Source organism: Rhipicephalus sanguineus, chromosome 6 (assembly GCF_013339695.2).
Source record: "Rhipicephalus sanguineus isolate Rsan-2018 chromosome 6, BIME_Rsan_1.4, whole genome shotgun sequence".
NCBI lineage: Eukaryota > Metazoa > Arthropoda > Arachnida > Ixodida > Ixodidae > Rhipicephalus > Rhipicephalus sanguineus.
The window spans coordinates 2235478-2253463 of NC_051181.1; the positions used below are offsets into that span (position 1 = coordinate 2235478).

A 17986-nucleotide genomic window follows, 5' to 3' on the forward strand; every position below is an offset into this window, starting at 1 on the left:
CGACAAGAGCAGGATGAAGAATGTGAACAATGCAAAATCAAAGGATAGTAAAGGGTTACTTTCTTCAATGGATTATGGAAGCAGATTAGATTAGTTTTAGACATTTATATTAATAAGGCTGTCTCGACACCAATCCATGGCTTTAGTGGCAGCTGACTGCAAAAGAGTAAAGTTGTTTGCAGACGTCAAGATCACCGTGTCATCGGCGTATTGATATAGAGAAACCGGTATCGCGCTATGAAGGTCATTTACAAATATATTGAATAACAGCGGGCTAAGAATCGATCACTGCGGAACGCCGGTATTGTTGATTTAGAACGCGCTACGAGATTGCCCAACCGATACTAGTTGACGCCCGTCTTGGAGGAAATTTGCCAACAAAGACCAGAAAACACCCCTAAACCCGAACTGAAAAAGTTTATCCCATAACAAGGTATGATGGACACTATCAAAAGCCTCGCTGCAATCAAGAAGGAGCGCAGAGGCAACCTTGTTGTCATCGAACGCTGCGTACAACTCATCAGAGAAGTCTTCCAATAGCGTCTGAGTTCTTTTCCCCTGCCAAAAACCATACTGGCAGGGCGATAAAATGTTGTGGCTGTCGAGAAAGCTTGTCGTCGCTAACAACAAATGTTTTCCTAGTATTTGTGCTATAGAAGGCAGAATCGATACGGGACGGTAATTTTCAAGTTTATCACGCGCACCGCTTTGTGTAGAGGTATAAATATTGCTGTTTTCAAGTTTATGGGAACTTCTCCACCAGCAATAATGCGATTTAGTAGTGCTAGCAGAACTTTATGGGTGCATTCAAGTGTACGTTATCAGTTATCGATACCAGCAGATTTTTTACACTTTAAACTGAAAATGATAGATCGTAAGTCCTCTTGAGAGATTGTGTTTTTAATTGCCGGAGAGAAAAAGCTGTTAAATTTATCACAGAAGGGTGTTCTGAGGGGCCAGTTGGTACATGATGCAGAGGAGGGAACAGCGCAAAAACGGGACGAAGAGAAAGTGACCACACAACACAAGCGCTGACGAACAACTGTGTGTAAGTTTAATACACCGTAAGATATGGCTGAGAAACATACATAAAAGAAACAAAACAAAAACAAGCATCACGTGCGCAAATGATGAAATGCACGAAAAATCTGGTGTAATAAACTTACACACAGTTATCCGTCAGCGCTTGTGTTGTGTGGTCACTTTTTCTTCGTCCCGTTTTCGTGCTGTTCCCTCCTCCAAATTTATCAGCAATGTCCTGTGCGCTATTGGCTTGACTCCAAAAAAAGTTATTCAAAATATTGACGTGAGTGTTTACGCCTTTAGAAGAGTTAACTAAAGCCCAGGTTTTTTTACTGCTCTTACTGGCACCCTTAAATTTAGCTCGGAAATGGGTTAGTTTGGCCGAGCGAATCATAGCATTAAGCTTATTTCTGATTTGTTTAAATTTGACTCGCAAGTCTGAAAAGTTAGGATAACGCTTACATTGTGTCCAAAGCAAGTCCTTTTATCTTATCGCAGCGAATAAACGTGATGACATCCATTTATTATCCAAGTTATGTTGCTTAATATGTATTGTTCGCGTAGCACTCTCTTATAATCTTAGGAACGCTTCTACGAGCTTATCATAGAGATCACCAGGAGACATTATTGACAAAAACGAATTGCAGTCATAATGAGTTACGAGCCTATTGAATTTTTTTATCTAACTCTGAAATTAGTTTTCTGTATCGGTTGCTATCGTCGTCGTATGTGGACAGCTGATTGAGCTAGAAACAAAACAATGGTCAGCAAGCTTCGTCTGCACAAATGCGGTTTTTGTGAGCAGGTTCTGCGCATGCACCAAAACGTGGTGAATGCATGACCTGACGAGCTCGCCAGCCAAAAATTCCTCACGAGTGGCTTGATCTATTTCGGGACTCTATGCCCCATTTTGAAGACTGTCTAGATAATCAGCAACGAAGCCACCAGTGGAACGCAAAAGGTCAATGTTGACGTCACCTACGATGTACACATGCTCTTCTAGCGATAAGGGTAATAGTGTGGACTCAAGTTCGGACAGGAAAAGCCGCACATTGAAACTGGGAGGCCGGTACACCGATAAGAGGGTCACCGAAAAAGAGGGCGTGTTCAATCGCAGTGCTAACACTTCAGCTTGTGAAAAGGGAAAGGATAACTGTGAAGCTGCTTATAAAAACTGCAACGACTGCTCCTTTTCTTGTTGGGCGTGTGTACGAAAAGGCTTGGTAACCCGGCAGAGCAAACTGTGAAAAATGTTCGGATGGAATGTTCATTTCAGTAAGGACGAAAACATCGAAAGTTAGGCGACATGATGAAGTGATCGCACGGAACTGATTCTAGTGTTTCCCAAGACTACGAATATTGATGTGCGATACTGTAAAGCCGTCAGATGAGGCATCGGAAAGGAATTTAGCTGCATTCGTAAAGTCGGTGCAGGTGATACTTTCCATATTCGCCATGTGTGCGCAAGCTTATCCAAGTCCCACAGTTTTTCGATACGAATGGTAGGTGCTCCTCAGCTTTTCTTGCCAGCACCTTTCCGTCTCTCGTCTACACGAAGCCTTTTTCTTCCTTTCGAGCGGGCCAATGGGAAGAGCTCTCGGTTAATCCGTGTAAAGTTTTTGTTAATGAACAAAAGAGGAAACTGGGCCAGATCACGAAGGCCATTTCGAGCTCGAAGCCATTTTTCTTTTACTCAAGTGGTCTGTACTTGCAAAAGAATGGGCGGGCTGGGGATAGATTTATCATGGGTTGGCAAACGATATACCCTGCATGTTTCATCAGCATGAAAGTTTGCTAGGTTCAAACGTCCAGCTAAGTCACCAAGGAAGGACCAAAGGTTTTCACCTAGTTTATAATGAGACCATGAATTTCAATGTTACAACGTCTGCTATATTTTTCTAGTTCATTTGTTTACACCGTCGTACTGTCAACAACTTCAGCTTGACGGGCAACTGTAACGCAAACGCATTCCACCTGAGCTCTTAGATGAGATACTTCGGCTTGGTTACAAGTCACAGTAGAGAGCATGGACTCATATTTTTACGACAGCAAATCAATAGACGTTTCAATTTCTGTCACAGTGTCCGCCAACTTTTCACAGGTTTCCTTGAAAGAGAGCAGGTCCTCCACTTTCGACACAAGCATCTCAAGTGCTGTCAGCTGGTCCAGTGTGGTATTAACAGTAAAAAAGTGGGGAACGAGGGAGCCATCGCTATCACCCGAACCCATACTAAACTTACACGCCTGACATGCCCGCTCTTCACGCTTAACATTAGAAATTTTAATATAAGCAGTGTCTGTTAACGCGGAGCAGTTTTTCCCTAGGCGAAAGCTTGCTTTACAGCTTGGGCACACCAGGAATTTGCCCTCGACGGGCTTGGTACAAGATGAACACACGGAAGGCATTGCAGTACAGTCAGCGGCAACAACCAAATACCAAATTGCTATTGCAACGATATCTTCGTTCCATTTGGATGCTGTCTACTCATAGTACTAATGCCGTTAGGGGCCCTTTAACAATTCTCATGGGTTCCTAAAATTGTACAATACATCCCACCTTACAAGAGACTTCAACTTCAACTTATCCATCGAATTACCATAATATTCAGCGGTCAAGGTCGGGTGGTCGGCCAGGCCTGAGGCCTGTTGCACGGAGGTGACGACGACAGTTTAATTGTAAACCTGTGCGACTCCACAATAGGTGTGTGGCAGTTAGATCGCGGATTGGGGCGTCGCAAAATGGGCGCGATGTACCATACGGGACGCTGTACTTTTGCGCCCAAAGGGTGGTCAGGGATGGGGTAAGCGCCAGCCCAACAGGGATGCGTGGACCTCACCACCGCCCATTGCTTGACTTCATACACGAAGCAAATTTGTATGAGTATTTTTGAATCAATAATTATTATGCCTAAGGGCAGACATTCGAAAAAAAGTTACAATCGCCGTCCCGTTTGCGTAGCAATATCAAATTTCAGTGGCTGATTTCTTATACATTTCGCGGAGTTGAACATAATCAGCCCACTTAAACACCCACTTAGTAATATAACTCTGAAAACTTTGTGCAGGACGCGGCATCACTGACTACCAGCAATGGCATTCCCTACTGCGGCATCTGCAAGCTGTCCACAACCGCGGTACGAGGGTACTTACACGAAGGCTTGCCGGAGTCTGTCATTACCGCCTTGCTGCGAGAAGGCTGCGGAACCCTGGGCATCGAAACTCCTCGCGTGTGTGCAGGTCTCGTCCAGCTCTTCAAGGTAACCACTATAGCGATGCGCTTCGAAACCATGTACTCACCGGACTCTTGTAGCGCTGGAGAGGAAACGAGGCGCTGTTTCACCTGATTCGCATTTTTGTTCGTTAATATATCTTTTAAGAGCTCGGCCGTAATATTATGTTGCTGGGGTAATTGCTAAGTAATAATTTGTTTTAATACACTTTTATGTATGTGTTAGTACTGGTCCCTTAAACAATATCCAAGGAAGGTTCGTAAGGTGTTCACAAATACCGAAGTACATCATCATCATCATCATCATCAGCCTGTCTACGCCCACTGCAGGGCAAAGGCCTCTCCCATGTTCCGCCAATCAACCCGGTCCTGTGCTTTCTGTTGCCACGTTATACCTACAAACTTCTTAATCTCATCTACCCACCTAATTTTCTGTCTTCCCCTCACGCGTTTGCCCTCTCTTGGAATCCAGTCAGTTACCCTTAATGACCACCGGTTATCCTGCCGACGTGCTACGTGGCCGGCCCATATCCATTTCTTCTTCTTAATTTCAACTATGATATCCTTAACCCCCGTTTGTTCCCTGACCCACTCTGCTCTCTTCCTGTCTCTTAAGGTTACACCTATCATTTTCCTTTCCATCGCTCGCTGCGTCGTCCTCAATTTAAGTTGAACCCTCTTTGTAAGTCTCCAGGTTTCTGCTCCGTAGGTAAGTACCGGTAAGATGCAGCTGTTATATACCTTCCTCTTGAGAGATAGTGGTAGACTACCATTCATGATTTGATAATGCTTGCCGAATGAGCCCCATCCCATCCTTATTCTTCTAGTTATTTCACTCTCATGGTTCGGCTCCGCGGTTACTACCTGTCCTAAGTAGACGTACTCCTTTACAACTTCCAGCGTCTCGCCACCTATCGCGAAGCGCTGTTCTCTGCCAAGATTGTTCCACATTACTTTAGTTTTATGCATATTAATTTTCAGACCTACTCTTCTACTTTCCGTATCCAGTTCAGTAATCATGAGCTGTAATTCGTCTCCCGCGTTACTCATCAATGCAATGTGATCAGCGAAGCGCAGGTTACTGAGATACTCTCCATTAACTCTTATCCCTAATTCTTCCCAATCTAGGGCCCTGAAAACCTCCTGTAAACACGCGGTGAATAGCATTGGAGAGATCGTGTCTCCCTGTCGTACGCCCTTCTTTATTGGGATTCTGTCGCTTTCTTTATGAAGGACTATAGTGGCTGTGGATGCGCTGTAGATTTCTTCCATTATGTTTATATAGGCTTCGTCGATGCCCTGATTCCGCAGTGCTTGCATGACTGCTGATGTCTCCACCGAATCAAATGCCTTCTCGTAATCTATGAAGGCTATGTATAGGGGTTGGTTGTATTCCGCGCATTTCTCTATCACCTGATTGATAGTATGAATATGGTCTATTGTTGAGAAGCCTGTACGAAATCCTGCCTGGTCCCTTGGTTGATTAAACCAAGGAAGGGACAAGGATGGCAAGGTCACAACCAATATGGATAGAATAGTTGAGATAGCGGAAGAGTTCTACAGAGATCTGTACAGCAGCCGAGACAGTCAGGATGATAACGTAAGAAGCAGTAATATCCCAGAGGAATCTGACATCCCACCAGTATTAACAGGAGAAGTAAAGAAAGCTCTAAAGGGAATGCAAAGAGGCAAAGCCGCTGGTGAGGATCAGGTAACATCGGACCTGTTGAAAGACGGTTGAGAGATTATGTTAGAGAAACTGGCCACCCTGTATACGAAGTGTCTCTCGACAGGGAGGATACCAGAATCTTGGAAGAATGCCAACATCATCTTGATCCATAAGAAAGGGGACGTCAAGGACCTGAAAAATTACAGGCCCATCAGCTTACTGTCCGTTGTCTACAAGCTATTCACAAAAGTAATTGCTAACAGAATTAATACAACATTAGAGTTTAATCAACCAAGGGACCAGGCAGGACCGAAGTACATAAACATGGTAAAAACGGGGTGGAAAACTTGCATATAAATGTGACACACGTCGTAGTGTTGGCACCGGAACAATGTTTATCGCCTTGAGTTCTCTAACATGCTTCTGTCCACGCAACTCCCTCTGTCGCGCATCAATAATGAGAAGCAACAGACAACGAAGCCAACGATAGTTGTAGTGGTTGTGGTATAAATGAGAGGAAATTGAAGTGGACGAAAAGATTACTTGCCGCCGGCAGGTACCGTGCCTGCAAGCTTCGAATAACGCGTCCGGTGTTCTGCCTATTGAGCTACGGCGGCGGTCACATACTGCCGTCCACTTTATCGGGTACATCTGCGCATTTAAACCTAAGAGTGTTAATCAGCGCTGCTCGCAGTCATGATGGCGAGTGTGGAGCACACTTTTTGTGCCTGCTGGCATCACGTAGCACCTTAGAGCAGGTCCGAGCTATTCTATTTACTTTGTTCGTTACACACAGGGTGCTTCAGCGAACGCTTTCAGAAATTCTTAAAAGTAAGCTCTTCGACAAAAAAAGAAAAGCTCTTCAGAAGGAAACTGCTTGCTGCGGCGGAGGCCAGGAAGTGTCATGGGATTGTAGTTTCGGAGAAGACGACGTCAGTTTTTCAAAAACAAAGCAAAAACCGTCTGCAGTTCGAGAAAAGCTGACGTTTTTCTTTTGCTCAGAAACGAAACTCAGTAAGCGAGGAAGTCTTCAGCAAACGCAGCGTCAGCTCCTGATGGGCTGAAATGACCACGGCGGGTAATTCGAAATGTAGATGTACAGGGGTGGTCAAAAGTTCCCAGGCCGCAACGCCCGGCCGCGGAGCAGCAGCTCGCTACTATCGGGGCGCTGCTATCGCAATCACGCCTTGGCTCACGCTGGCGTCCAGCGTGTGCGTGGAGGGAGGGGGGTGCATCCCTCTCTCTTTGTTGCTGTATGTCATAAGAAGCTAGGTATGAACTACTAGTGTGCAGCGCTGCTTATTCCACTAAGGTGTTCCAACTAGCCCAAACACAAGCTCTTCTGAATACATATCGAGCTTCGACCATGCTCGTATGCAGCGAATTGGCCTGCGCAGACGGCTGATAGAACCACCGCAGTGCCAATGGAAAGTTAAACGCAAGATATTGTTTTCCAGGCAGCCGAAAACCGCGGTAATGTATATGGTGCCTAGCTAAATGTGGCCGCAATGATGATGCGTCAGTTTTCCGGAAGACTGCCGCCTCGCTACACGCTGCACAATAGTGAAACACCGAAGAGCGGACAGTGAGGGAACATGACGCACCAAGTTTATACGTCGCTTTCTTATCAAGGAGAGCAAGAAAGGGAGAGTGATGCACTCCCTCCTCCCCCCCCCCCCCCCCATTCACGCACACGCTCGACGCCAGCGTGCGGCAAGGAGTGATTGCGATGATAGCACCCCGATAGTAGCGAGCTGCTGCTCCTCGGCCGGGCGTTGCGGCCTGGGAACATTTGACCACCCCTGTACGCATAGGCGTGCGCAGGGGGGGGGGGCAAGGGGGCGAGAAGGGGGGGGCGCAAAGTCAGCCCTATACATTGTAGGGGGGGGGGCGAGAAGAGGGGCGCAAAGGCAGCCGCATACATTGACATAATAGGGAGGGGGGCGCTGCGACGAACCTTCGCCCCCCCTGAAGGGGAACCCTGCGCACGCTTATGCCTGTACGTGCTGTTTTCCCTATCGAGAAAACCTCGACGCTCAGCATAGGCCAGCGTGATGGTTTTCTTACTCGCAGGACGTCAAGCATAGGCTAGCCGTCGCCAACTGATAAGATGCTTTTAGTCAAGCGTTTGACGAACAGTCGTCTGGCGAGGGAACATACATACTAGTCGTCTGGCGAGGAAACATACACTCGCCCAGGTTAAAATAAAAACAAAAAGGCATTGACGTTTCGGGGCCCGTACGGGTCCCTTGATCACAATGAAGATGTCAGGTGGCGCAACGTGCGGGTGTATATTTCTGGTAGATTGCCCTTTGTCCTGTTGATCGTGCGGTTAGTCGACTGAATGTTAAATGATTCTAAAAGCAGATGGGCATATATATGTCTTTCCGTTGCGATGATAGCTGCTGCGTCCCAGTCAATACTGTGGCTAGTTTGATTGTGGTGTTCCGCCAAGGAATTCGCAGTTGTGTGGCCCTTGGCGACGTCATTTTGGTGTTGTTTCAAACGCCGTTTGAAATTCTCGCTCTCGCCGATGTACGACGCGTCACATTTCCCGCACGGTATCTTGTAGATAACTCCCGGGAAGTCCGTGCGCTTCAAAGGATCGTTTGCGAGAACAAACTGTTGTCGTAGTTTTCCGGTAGGCACGTGGGCTATTTGAACACCATAGCCTTTGAAAGTTCTTGCAAGCGCCTCGCTTGTTCCCGCTGCGTAAAAAATCGCTGCGCGCTTCGCCCTTTCTTTTTCTTTAGCCGTTTCACGGCGGAGCTTAGTTGCATTGCGCTCCTGAGTCCTGAGCAGTTGATTAGGGTAACCGTTCATTAACAGATCTCACAATCTGCAGTTCTTGCTTACGTTTCGTAGGGCCGGAGCAGACGCGGAATGCCCGGGAATGGAGTGCCGCTGCAACGGATCTCTTTTGTCCGATGGGCTGTGCAGAGTCGAAGCTGAGGTATTTTCCCGTGTGCGTGGGCTTTCTGTACACGCTTGTATTTAAGCCGCCAGAGGGTCTCCCCACGAGGACGCCAAGAAAAGGAATTTGTCCATTGATTTCCTCTTCCACCGTGAACTGTATGCTCGCCTTGAAAGAGTTCAGGTGCTCGAGAAACTGTGCTGCGTGTTGGCGACGGATGATACAGAAGCAATCGTCCAGGTATCTTAGAAAAAGCCTTGGTCGCGTCGCGAATGAGGACAGAGCGGCACATTCCAGATCCTCCAGTGCAATGTTGTCGCAAACGACGGACACGGATGCGCCCATTGCTGTTCCGAACACCTGCTTGAAGTATTGCTTGTTGAAGACGAAGTATGTATTCTCAAGACAGAACTTCAAAAGGCGGCAGATGCCCTGAACTTCAAAAGGCGTACGCTGGGGTAAAGGAGAATCCGCTTCAAGAAGTTTCTTGCAGCATTCCACAGCATAGTCAACGAGCACACAAGTAAACGTTTCTTCACGTCATATGATACCATAACCTCATCATCTTCAAGGTGCACACTTCTTAATTGTTCAATGAAATGAGAGGAGTCTTTTACAAAAGTTGCGGTGAGCCCCGCTAGCGGTCGCAGGACACGGTGCAGGTAACGCGACAGTTCGCACAGCGGTGAGCGTGTGCAGTCCACAATTGGCCGTACTGGGACGTCGGGCTTGTGAATTTTGGGAAGCCCGTACAGGGCCGGGGCCGAGCCATTGCGGCAGAGCAGCTTGTAGTACAGACTCTTGTTTTCGGGTGGAACAAAGTGGAATACTTCCACGAGCAACTTCTGTAGTTCATATTCCACTTTCCTCGTAGGATCCCTCGTCAGCTGTGGATATGTTGATGTGTGTTTCAAAAGCCCGTTCACTTTGTTGATGTATTCGGCGCGGTCCAAGATTACAGTGGCATTTCCCTTATCCGCGGGGAGGATGACTGTGTCTTCGTTGTCCTTTAGTCGTTTAACGCACATCATTCTGCTGCCGGAAGCGTCGTAGAGCTTGCCCGCGTTGCCTTCGAGACGATCCAAATGGCACGTGAGCGGGCCTCTTCCCCTAGTCTTGGCTCAACAAGAAGCACTGCTTGTTCAACGGAATACGTCAACCGTCCGATGTTTGGTCGGGCTCAGATATTGTAATTAGGGCCGCGGCTTAGAAGCATTTCTTCTGCCCATTCGAGTTTGCACGGAGAGGTTACGAACACCCAGCGATGTCGAACTATGAGAATTCCTTCACAAAAGAAGGACGAACTTCGTATCCTGGAAGGCTAACCTCTTATGACGTGTAGCAGCAGCCGTGCTGTTAGCGTGAAGAAGGGTGCCGTGAAACTCATCAGGAGCTCAAGTCGGCGCTGGGCGAAGGAGATGTCGTTGTCAAGGCGTGTTTGATTGTCGCCTTCGTTTCAAGAATACGGGCTTGCAGTAGGCGGCATTCTGCTTAGGCAATAGTGTGTTTCCCCGTGGCAGTGTTTACAGGAACCGGCAGCCGCAGGGATTTTGGGATGGGTCCATGCATCCCAAGTGCGTGTTGTGTTGTGTCAGCGTCGGTTCATGCGAAAAAGGAGCAGACAAGTTTCCTAGGAGGGAGTGACATTTATTGCCACATGTTCATCGTTGCGGGGCCCGGTCCCAATAAGCCACGAGCAGGATGCGGCGCGTGTCTTTTAATCGCTTCGCGCGCCTGCGCATTATCGACTTCATCAAATGCGGTGCTCGGCCGGACACCACATCCCTCCCCTTTTATACTTGCTACTCTAACAAGCTAAACTCCAGCTTGATATCTCTCAGGTTGTCGACGGTTTCTCGTTGGGTAGCGTCTTGCTCCCGCTGTCTCAATCTCATGCGAAACGTCAGGACCACTCGTGGTACGAGCGGAGGATGTCATTGGGTCGACGCTGGGCTGAAACACCAGGAACTCTGATCCCTCCTGGCCTGATGCCTCGCGGTGTGGATCTGTGGTCCGCCTGAGCAGCTGGTACTTGTGACGACGCCAGGTGAAACTGCCCCTGGGAGTGGTTACACGAACTGTAAAAGACAAATGGCCTGACTGTACCACCACAACGCCAGGGACCCATATGGGTCTGACACGATAATTGCGAGCCATCGCTCGGTCACCGACTGCTATATCATGATCACGACGTGGGCGAGCCATGGTTTGCTTGAATCGATTATACGCAATCCTTCCTCCCACCTCAGGCTTGACAACATCGAGTCGGCTTCGCAGCCGACGGTGTAGAAACAAGTTTGCTGGTGACTCCTTAGTTGTCGCATGAGGCGCTTTGCGATAAGCAAGCAAAAACTTTTGTAGTCTCAGATGCAACGTGTCCTTTCCAGTAGGTTTACGAAAAGCGTTTTTTAGTGTCTGCACAAAAAGCTCTGTAAGCCCATTTGAGCTGGGATGATACGGTGCTGTAAGTACGTGACGTCAGCCCATTTTTTTGACAAAAATCTTGAACTCTTCTGAGATGAACTGCGGGCCGTTATCAGTGACAATGGTTTCAGGGAAACCAAAACGCGAAAACAGTTCTCTCAATCTGTCAACTGTAGCGTCCGCCATAGTCGAACGCATAAAAAACACTTCTGGCCACTTGGAGTGCGCGTCCACGACTACAAGAAACATTGCGGGCAAAAAGGGGCCAGCAAAATCTACACGTACGCGCTGCCACGGCGCTGTTGGCCAAGACCAAGGATGAAGGGGCGCTTTGCATGGTTCGTAACGTTGTTCTTGACAACTTACGCAAGCCTTAACACGATGCTCGAGGTCCGCCTCGATGGACGGCCACCACACGTAGCTCCGCGCCAGTTGCTTGCTGCTCACGATGCCTGGGTGCCCTTCGTGGAGTTCGTCCAGCAGCAAGTTGCGCAATTTTGCCGGCACGATCACTCGCATCCCGAACATGATGCAGCCTTGGTGAACTGTGAGCTCATAGCGTCTGTCAAAAAAAGGCTTCAAATCTTTTTCAGCCACACATGACGGCCACCCCGCACTAACAAAATCCATCACTTTACAAAGCAAGGGGTCCCGAGCTGTTCGCTCAATGTCGTGGCTCGAAACTGGCATCGATTGCAACCACGGTGTAAGAATATTCAGGTGTTGACACTGCGCGCGCCTAAGCGGCCAGAAAATGTTCGGTCGTCGGTCCGTTGAGCGGTGCGCCATCTAATGGCTTGAGGCGGAGAGCGCCCGCGAGTAGCCGAATCACGGTGGTGCTGCGTCATCGCCGCCGCTCTCGCCGTGCCCTGTCCTGTTGCTCTCTCGATTTCGCCCCTCGACGCCGCTTGGCGGATGCACATTATCCAGCAAAATGGCACAAAAAATACACGTTGTCAGCAGCAAGCGCGTTGCTATGGAGACGACTGCCCCGCTTTTCGTAGCGCCCTCTGCAAGTCATCTGATAAGAACCGGAACATTATCTGGACGCGCGCGGATTGCGGTTTCCCATGCGTTGGGGGAAGAGTGTCATCACCTGAGTATATTCTTACACCGTGACTGCAACCGCAATGAATAGAAGGTTTCCTCTCGTTCTTGTGTTTCATCTTCCAGAAGTGATAGCGGGAGGCGCGAGCAGAAATCGGCTTCAGCGTTCTCGCTTGATCGTCTAAAGATGAGGAAATACCGATAAGCTGATAGTGTCACAGCCCAGCGCTGCAAACGTGCCGCCGCGATGGTCGGAATGCCGGTTGTTGGGCCCAAGATTGTCGAAGCGGTTTATGGTCGGTAACTAATGTGAACGAACGACAATAAATGTAGAAATGGAATTTCTTAACACCAAATAATATTGCAAGGGCCGCTTTCTCGAGCTGGCTGTATTTTTCTTCGGCGTCGGTCAACGTCGGTGATGCGAAAGCGATTGGCTTCGTGCTGCCGTCATCCAAAAGGTAAGAACCGCGGCTGGACCATATTGTGATGCATCGCATGATAGCTGCAACGGTTTGCATGGGTCGTAGTGCGCCAAAATGGGCGGAGAAGCCAACAAGCTCTTGATCTTGGCGAACGATTCCTGGCAGCGCTAATCCGAGCACCACGGGGCGTTCTTACGTAGCAACATGAAAAATGGTTGCGCTATCGTTGCTACGTTAGGAAGGAACTTGCCGTAGAAATTGACGACTCCCAGGAACGACTGCAGCTGCTGCATGTCTTTAGGGACTGGCGCCTTGAGGAGTGCGTCAAGATCCTCCGTCGTTGCCGAGATGGCTTGTGCGCTGATCCTGTGACCGAGGTAGCGATGTTCCTGCTGGAAAAACGAACATTTCTCCTTCTTGACGCGGATGCCTCTTTCAAAAATTCGTTTTAACACAGCTTCCAGGGTCATGAATTATTCTTCGCTATTTTTACCAGTCACCAGGATGTCGCCTAGGTAGCAGCAAACCCCGCGTAAGCCCTTCAGCATGGCGTCCATTATTCTTTGGAAAATTACGGGTGCGGATGAAATTCCAAACGCGAGTCGATGAACAGCGAACAATCCTTTCTGCGTGTTTAACGTGAGGTATTGTTTAGACGACTCTGACATGATCACTTGCTGATAGGCCCGATTAAGATCAATATTTGAGAAATGCTTACCTCCCGACAAAGCTGTGAGCGGGTCTTCCATCTTCGGCAGTGGGTAGCGGTCGACATCAAGGCACGGGTTAATGGTCGTCTTGTAGTCGCCGCAAATCCTTATGCTACCATCTTGCTTGATTAGCGGTACCTCCGGCGTAGCGTATTCCGACGTCGTAACCGGCGAGATAATGCCCAGTTTCTCCATTTTAGCCAACTCGGCGTCGAAAGCTTTTTGCAACGCAAATGGAACATTCCTGGCTTTTAGGAATCTCGGCTTCATATCAGGTTTAAGAAAACGTTGGGCGCGCTCTTCCGTTAACGTACCTAACTCGTCTTTGAAAAAGGTTTGGTACTTCGCCAACAATGTGTCGAGCCTCTTTTTTACGCTGATATGGGTTGTGTCTGACCTTGAAATGTTATTCAGGTTCCAGGTTTTCGCCCAGTCCAGTTGGACGGCGTGTAGCCACTCGCGGCCCAGTAGAGGTGGTCCCTTGTGACTCACGACGTAGATCGTAAGACGCGCCGAATGCTCGCCGTGCTGCACGTTGACCGAAGACACCCCCTGGGGTCGTACCAGTGCTCCTGTGTAGGTACGAGGTTTCACCTGTAGTGGGCTCCAGTGCAGCCGAAGGAAAGAGCTGACGGAACTGAATCGTTGACATGACGGAAACATCCGCTCCTGTGTCTAGTTCCATGTCCAGCAAGACGCCATCGATAGTCATCTGTACGGTGACTGGGTCGAGCTTAGCCGTCAACACGCTGTTTAGACTGAGGGTCGAAGCTTTCCGCGACACAACCTTCAGCATTTTGATATTCTTTATCCCTGGCTTCTTCTTAGACGAACTCTTACGACCACTCCGGCACGCTCTCTGGATATGGCCTTTTTTGTCGCAGTTGAAACAGGTTGCGTCCACATGTGGGTACGCTTCACTCCTGTGGTTCGGCGAACTGCAGCGAAAACAGCTTTTACTTGTTTTCTGGGACTCCGCTCGCACCTTGTGCAGATCGCCGACTGATAAGGCGTGCCTCAGCAGCACTCTTTTTAGTCGCTTCCACGGCCAGAGCCCGCTCCACTGCTTTCTGGAACGTTACCTTGCTATCTTCCGTGAAAAGCACTCGCTGATTGTCTTCTCGCAGCAGGCCACACACGAAGCGGTCCCGAAGGGACTCGTAAAGCGCGCTTTCAAACTAGCACGTTTGCGATAGGTTACGAAGCTCGGCGACATACTCATATAGGAACTCGCCTTCCTTTTGATAGCTCCGGTGAAACTTGGCCCGCGCTCCAATCATGGGCGGCTTCGGGGACAGGTGGTCGCTCAAAGCTTTCTTGAGGACTTCGAAACTCTTTGTAGAAGGCAGATCGGGAGCTGTTAACGACTTCAACAGCGCGTACGTCTTGGGACCGATGATACTCAAAAAACGCGTGCACCTTGTCGCTGTCGGGTACACGGTTGACAAACAGGAACGACGTAAGGCGCCCTTCGTACGAAGCCCAGTCGCTGGCGGACTCGTCGAAAGGTTCCAGCTTGCCCAGTCTCCCGGCGAAGTGCGTCCCCGCTGCCTCGGCCTCAGTCATGACGAAAGTCACCGGCTTTGCACACTGCAACAACACGGTCTTTTTCACTGAAGGAATTTCGGAAACACTTGCCTTCCAAATTGAAGAACGACGGCTTCAAATCCCATCTTCGTCGCCAGTTGCTGTGTCATCGTCGGTTCATGCGAAAAAGGAGCAGACGTGTTTCCTAGGAGCGAGTGACGTTTATTGCCACACGTTCATCGTTGCGTGGCCCGGTCCCGATAAACCACAAGCAGGATGCGGCGCGTGTCTTTTATTCGTTTCGCGCGCCTGCGCTTATCGACTTGATGAAATGCGGCGCTCGGCCGGACACCACATGTTGGAACTGCAGGTGACACTGCAGGTGACACTAAAACGAAGCAAGTCTCGTTTTATTTAGGCTGACGAACTGACAAATTTGGGTTATGACAGCGTCCGTGGCTGTGTGTCCGTGGCCAAGATGGCATTTGCATCGTTGACAGAGCACAGCAAGCCTGTGAAGCGCTGTACAATCTGCACGATGAAGACGATAGGGTTAAGCGTCCGAATTGCTTGAATGCTGCCGTGCGCATAGCCTGCGTTGCTTGGTGCGTGCGCTTTTGTAGTCGCGGTTATCCGTGGTGGCCCTGCATGCCGGTGGAGTACTCCAGTTCCCTCGTAGTGACGCAGCTCAGATTCTACTGCCACGAAGGGCAGGATATCTGACATGTGTAGGGTCCGTGCGTTGAATGCCTGCGCAGTCCATGTGTCCGTGGCCAAGATGGCATTTGTATCGTTGACATAGCACAGCAAGGCCGTGAAGCGCTGTAAAATCTGCACGATGAAGACAAAAAGGTTAAGCGTCCGCATTGCTTGAATGCTGCCGTGTCAGAAATATTTCTGACAACTGCTGACGTCCGCCAATCCTGGCAGCTTGCTCTTTAAGAGAATACTTATTATACCTTGAAAAACTTATCTTCACAAAATTTTCAAGTTTGAAGTTTGAAGTTTATTCATCATTGAAGTTCATCATTGATATTCATCATTCATCATACATCTTTATCCAGTGGTTTAATGGGAAGGGGTGGCGAAACGGCAACTACATGCCTGACAAAGCGCCAATCCCCCCTCAGACAAAAGTTTGAACTGAAATCCTTTTGTGCAAATTGCGTATGCTTTCCAGAAGCTCAATGATTACTTTCAACGATCACTTGATTTCCAGAAAGCCGAAAGATATTCACGAAACTACTCCTGATCGGACGATGGCTTTGAAGAATGCGGCTTGAGGTAAAAAAAACCCACGTGTCCTTAGTGAGTTTAACTCTTTGAGGCACACGGGGCACATATGTCCCGATATATATGTCCCCATACACATATGGTGTATCTAAAGAAATGCCTCTTCGATGAGCGCACAATATAAGTCACACATTCGACTCGTTTAAGCTGGCTTTAACAGAACATTATGTTTTGGTCGGCATCATTGCCTTACCAATTCCACCAGAAGCACTGTTTGTGACGCCGGAGCGCAGCGTTTTTCAGTCGACGAGTTAATTGCAATATTTTTAACTTGTGGTGTGTTATCAGTAAGAAACTTGCAGCAGTAGTTCTTATAGGCTTCATAAATAACCTTGACGGCAGGAGCAGTGTTTAATCAGCACATATGGTACTTTATTTGGCGAAAAACTGACTTGGGGCACATGCGTCCCTATGTGCCGTGACGGAACTTCGGTTCTACTTTGAATGAGCGCACGTGAACGCAGGTGGTGACATCGTGCCTTTGCAAATCTTACGAGAAAAAAGTGCATCATGCCTTCGTATTTTTATTTGTGCGTCCGTGAGCTAACCATCGTAAGTTTCCTAACCTCAGCTTCTCGCCTTGTAGGAGGATGGCTGGAAAGCAGCTTCGATTTCTTCTGTCACAATAAGAAGTCTTCTTTGCCGATGACAGCGACGAAGGAAGTGCGTGTCAACTTGACGTCATGGGGGCGCTGGCGGCTGCCAGTAAGAACAAAGGGGAATGAAGGACAGCATGGGGCGCGCTCACGCTCGGCGGGCTCGCGTATAGCCAGGACAGCTGGCAGTCTCAGCATGTCTGTTCTGGTTGGGCTCCATGTTTTCTCTGAGTGCTTAGGCCGACCGGTGGCCCTGAGCCTGCAACGTTGAACATTTCGAATTTACGAGCGAACACGTGCCTAACACTGGGACAGATATTTATGCTAAACACTCGAACAAAGCGGGGCCTAGAAATCCTCCCAAAAAACGCATATGGCGAGCCACACCGAGCTCTTCTGACTTACTGGCCACGATAGCTACAAAGAATTGACACGGGTAATTATTTACAAGTCCAGAGGATTTACAAATCGTGTGGGGATGGAGTGTGGGCTAGTCTGATGCATACTGGCTGTAGGCGAAGCGTGTGTGCGCACCCCTTGAAATTTTGTCGGCACTCAAGAACTTGAACATATTGATCTCCAACGTATTAGGGAAAGAAAGTATGCACTGCACACAACAAAGTGGAATTGCTTTCACAACAAAGAAGTGAAGACGTTTCTGGGAGCCAACTCAGTTATGAGTTACCACGTGTTGCCAGCACCCAGAAAGTATCGGGCAACATTGCCTAATGTTGTTCTGAGTCTTATTGCCAGTGTGTTGCCTCTTGATTAGTTTGTGCAACTTCGAAGTGCCCTGCATTTTGCAGAGAGCGAGTTTCAGCCGAGTAGAGAGGAGCCCAACTTTGACACAGCCTACAAAATGCGGCTTCTTATTGTTTATTGCAATGATCAAAGGCGCCTGTTGCAATCGGAGAGTGCGCGAAGTGGGAAATTGAAAACCATGCGATAAGTTTTCTCACAGTCTCTGTAGTGCCCTTCTGCTTCAGGGCGGCAAGAAATTGTTTTCTAGACTTCCATACGGCAAAGAAGTATCGACCACTACTTGAGCCTGTTGGTTCCCTTAAGGTACATAGGGACGTGTGTGCCCCAGCCTATTCTTAGAAATACAGTTATATTTTCACTGTTTTCT

General features: G+C 48.6%; 2 protein-coding genes across 2 annotated transcripts in view; one reads left to right on the plus strand and one right to left on the minus strand.

Moving 5' to 3' along the window:
• LOC119395570 (sphingomyelin phosphodiesterase) overlaps window positions 1-17986 on the plus strand; it is a 661730-nt gene that overhangs the window by 79737 nt on the left and 564007 nt on the right. Inside the window, exon 2 of the mRNA XM_037662549.2 lies at window positions 4089-4280. Coding sequence (XP_037518477.2) covers window positions 4089-4280 — 192 coding nt within the window. The remainder of the gene's footprint in view (window positions 1-4088; window positions 4281-17986) is intronic.
• Window positions 10557-11954, minus strand: LOC125758906 (uncharacterized protein K02A2.6-like). Its single transcript, XM_049416680.1, has 2 exons — window positions 11626-11954; window positions 10557-10894 (listed from the first exon to the last, which is right to left on the minus strand). Exons 1-2 carry the CDS (start codon window positions 11947-11949, stop codon window positions 10739-10741), a joined length of 480 nt encoding a protein of 159 aa, XP_049272637.1. The 5' UTR covers window positions 11950-11954; the 3' UTR covers window positions 10557-10738.

Coding starts and splice junctions, on each gene's coding strand:
- LOC125758906 (XM_049416680.1), bottom strand. CDS start 11,949: ATGCCAGTTTCGAGCCACGACATTGAGCGAACAGCTCGGGACCCCTTG. Junction 10,895..11,625: donor AGCATCGTGTTAAGGCTTGC/GTAAGTTGTCAA, acceptor AACCACTCCCAG/GGGCAGTTTCACCTGGCGTC.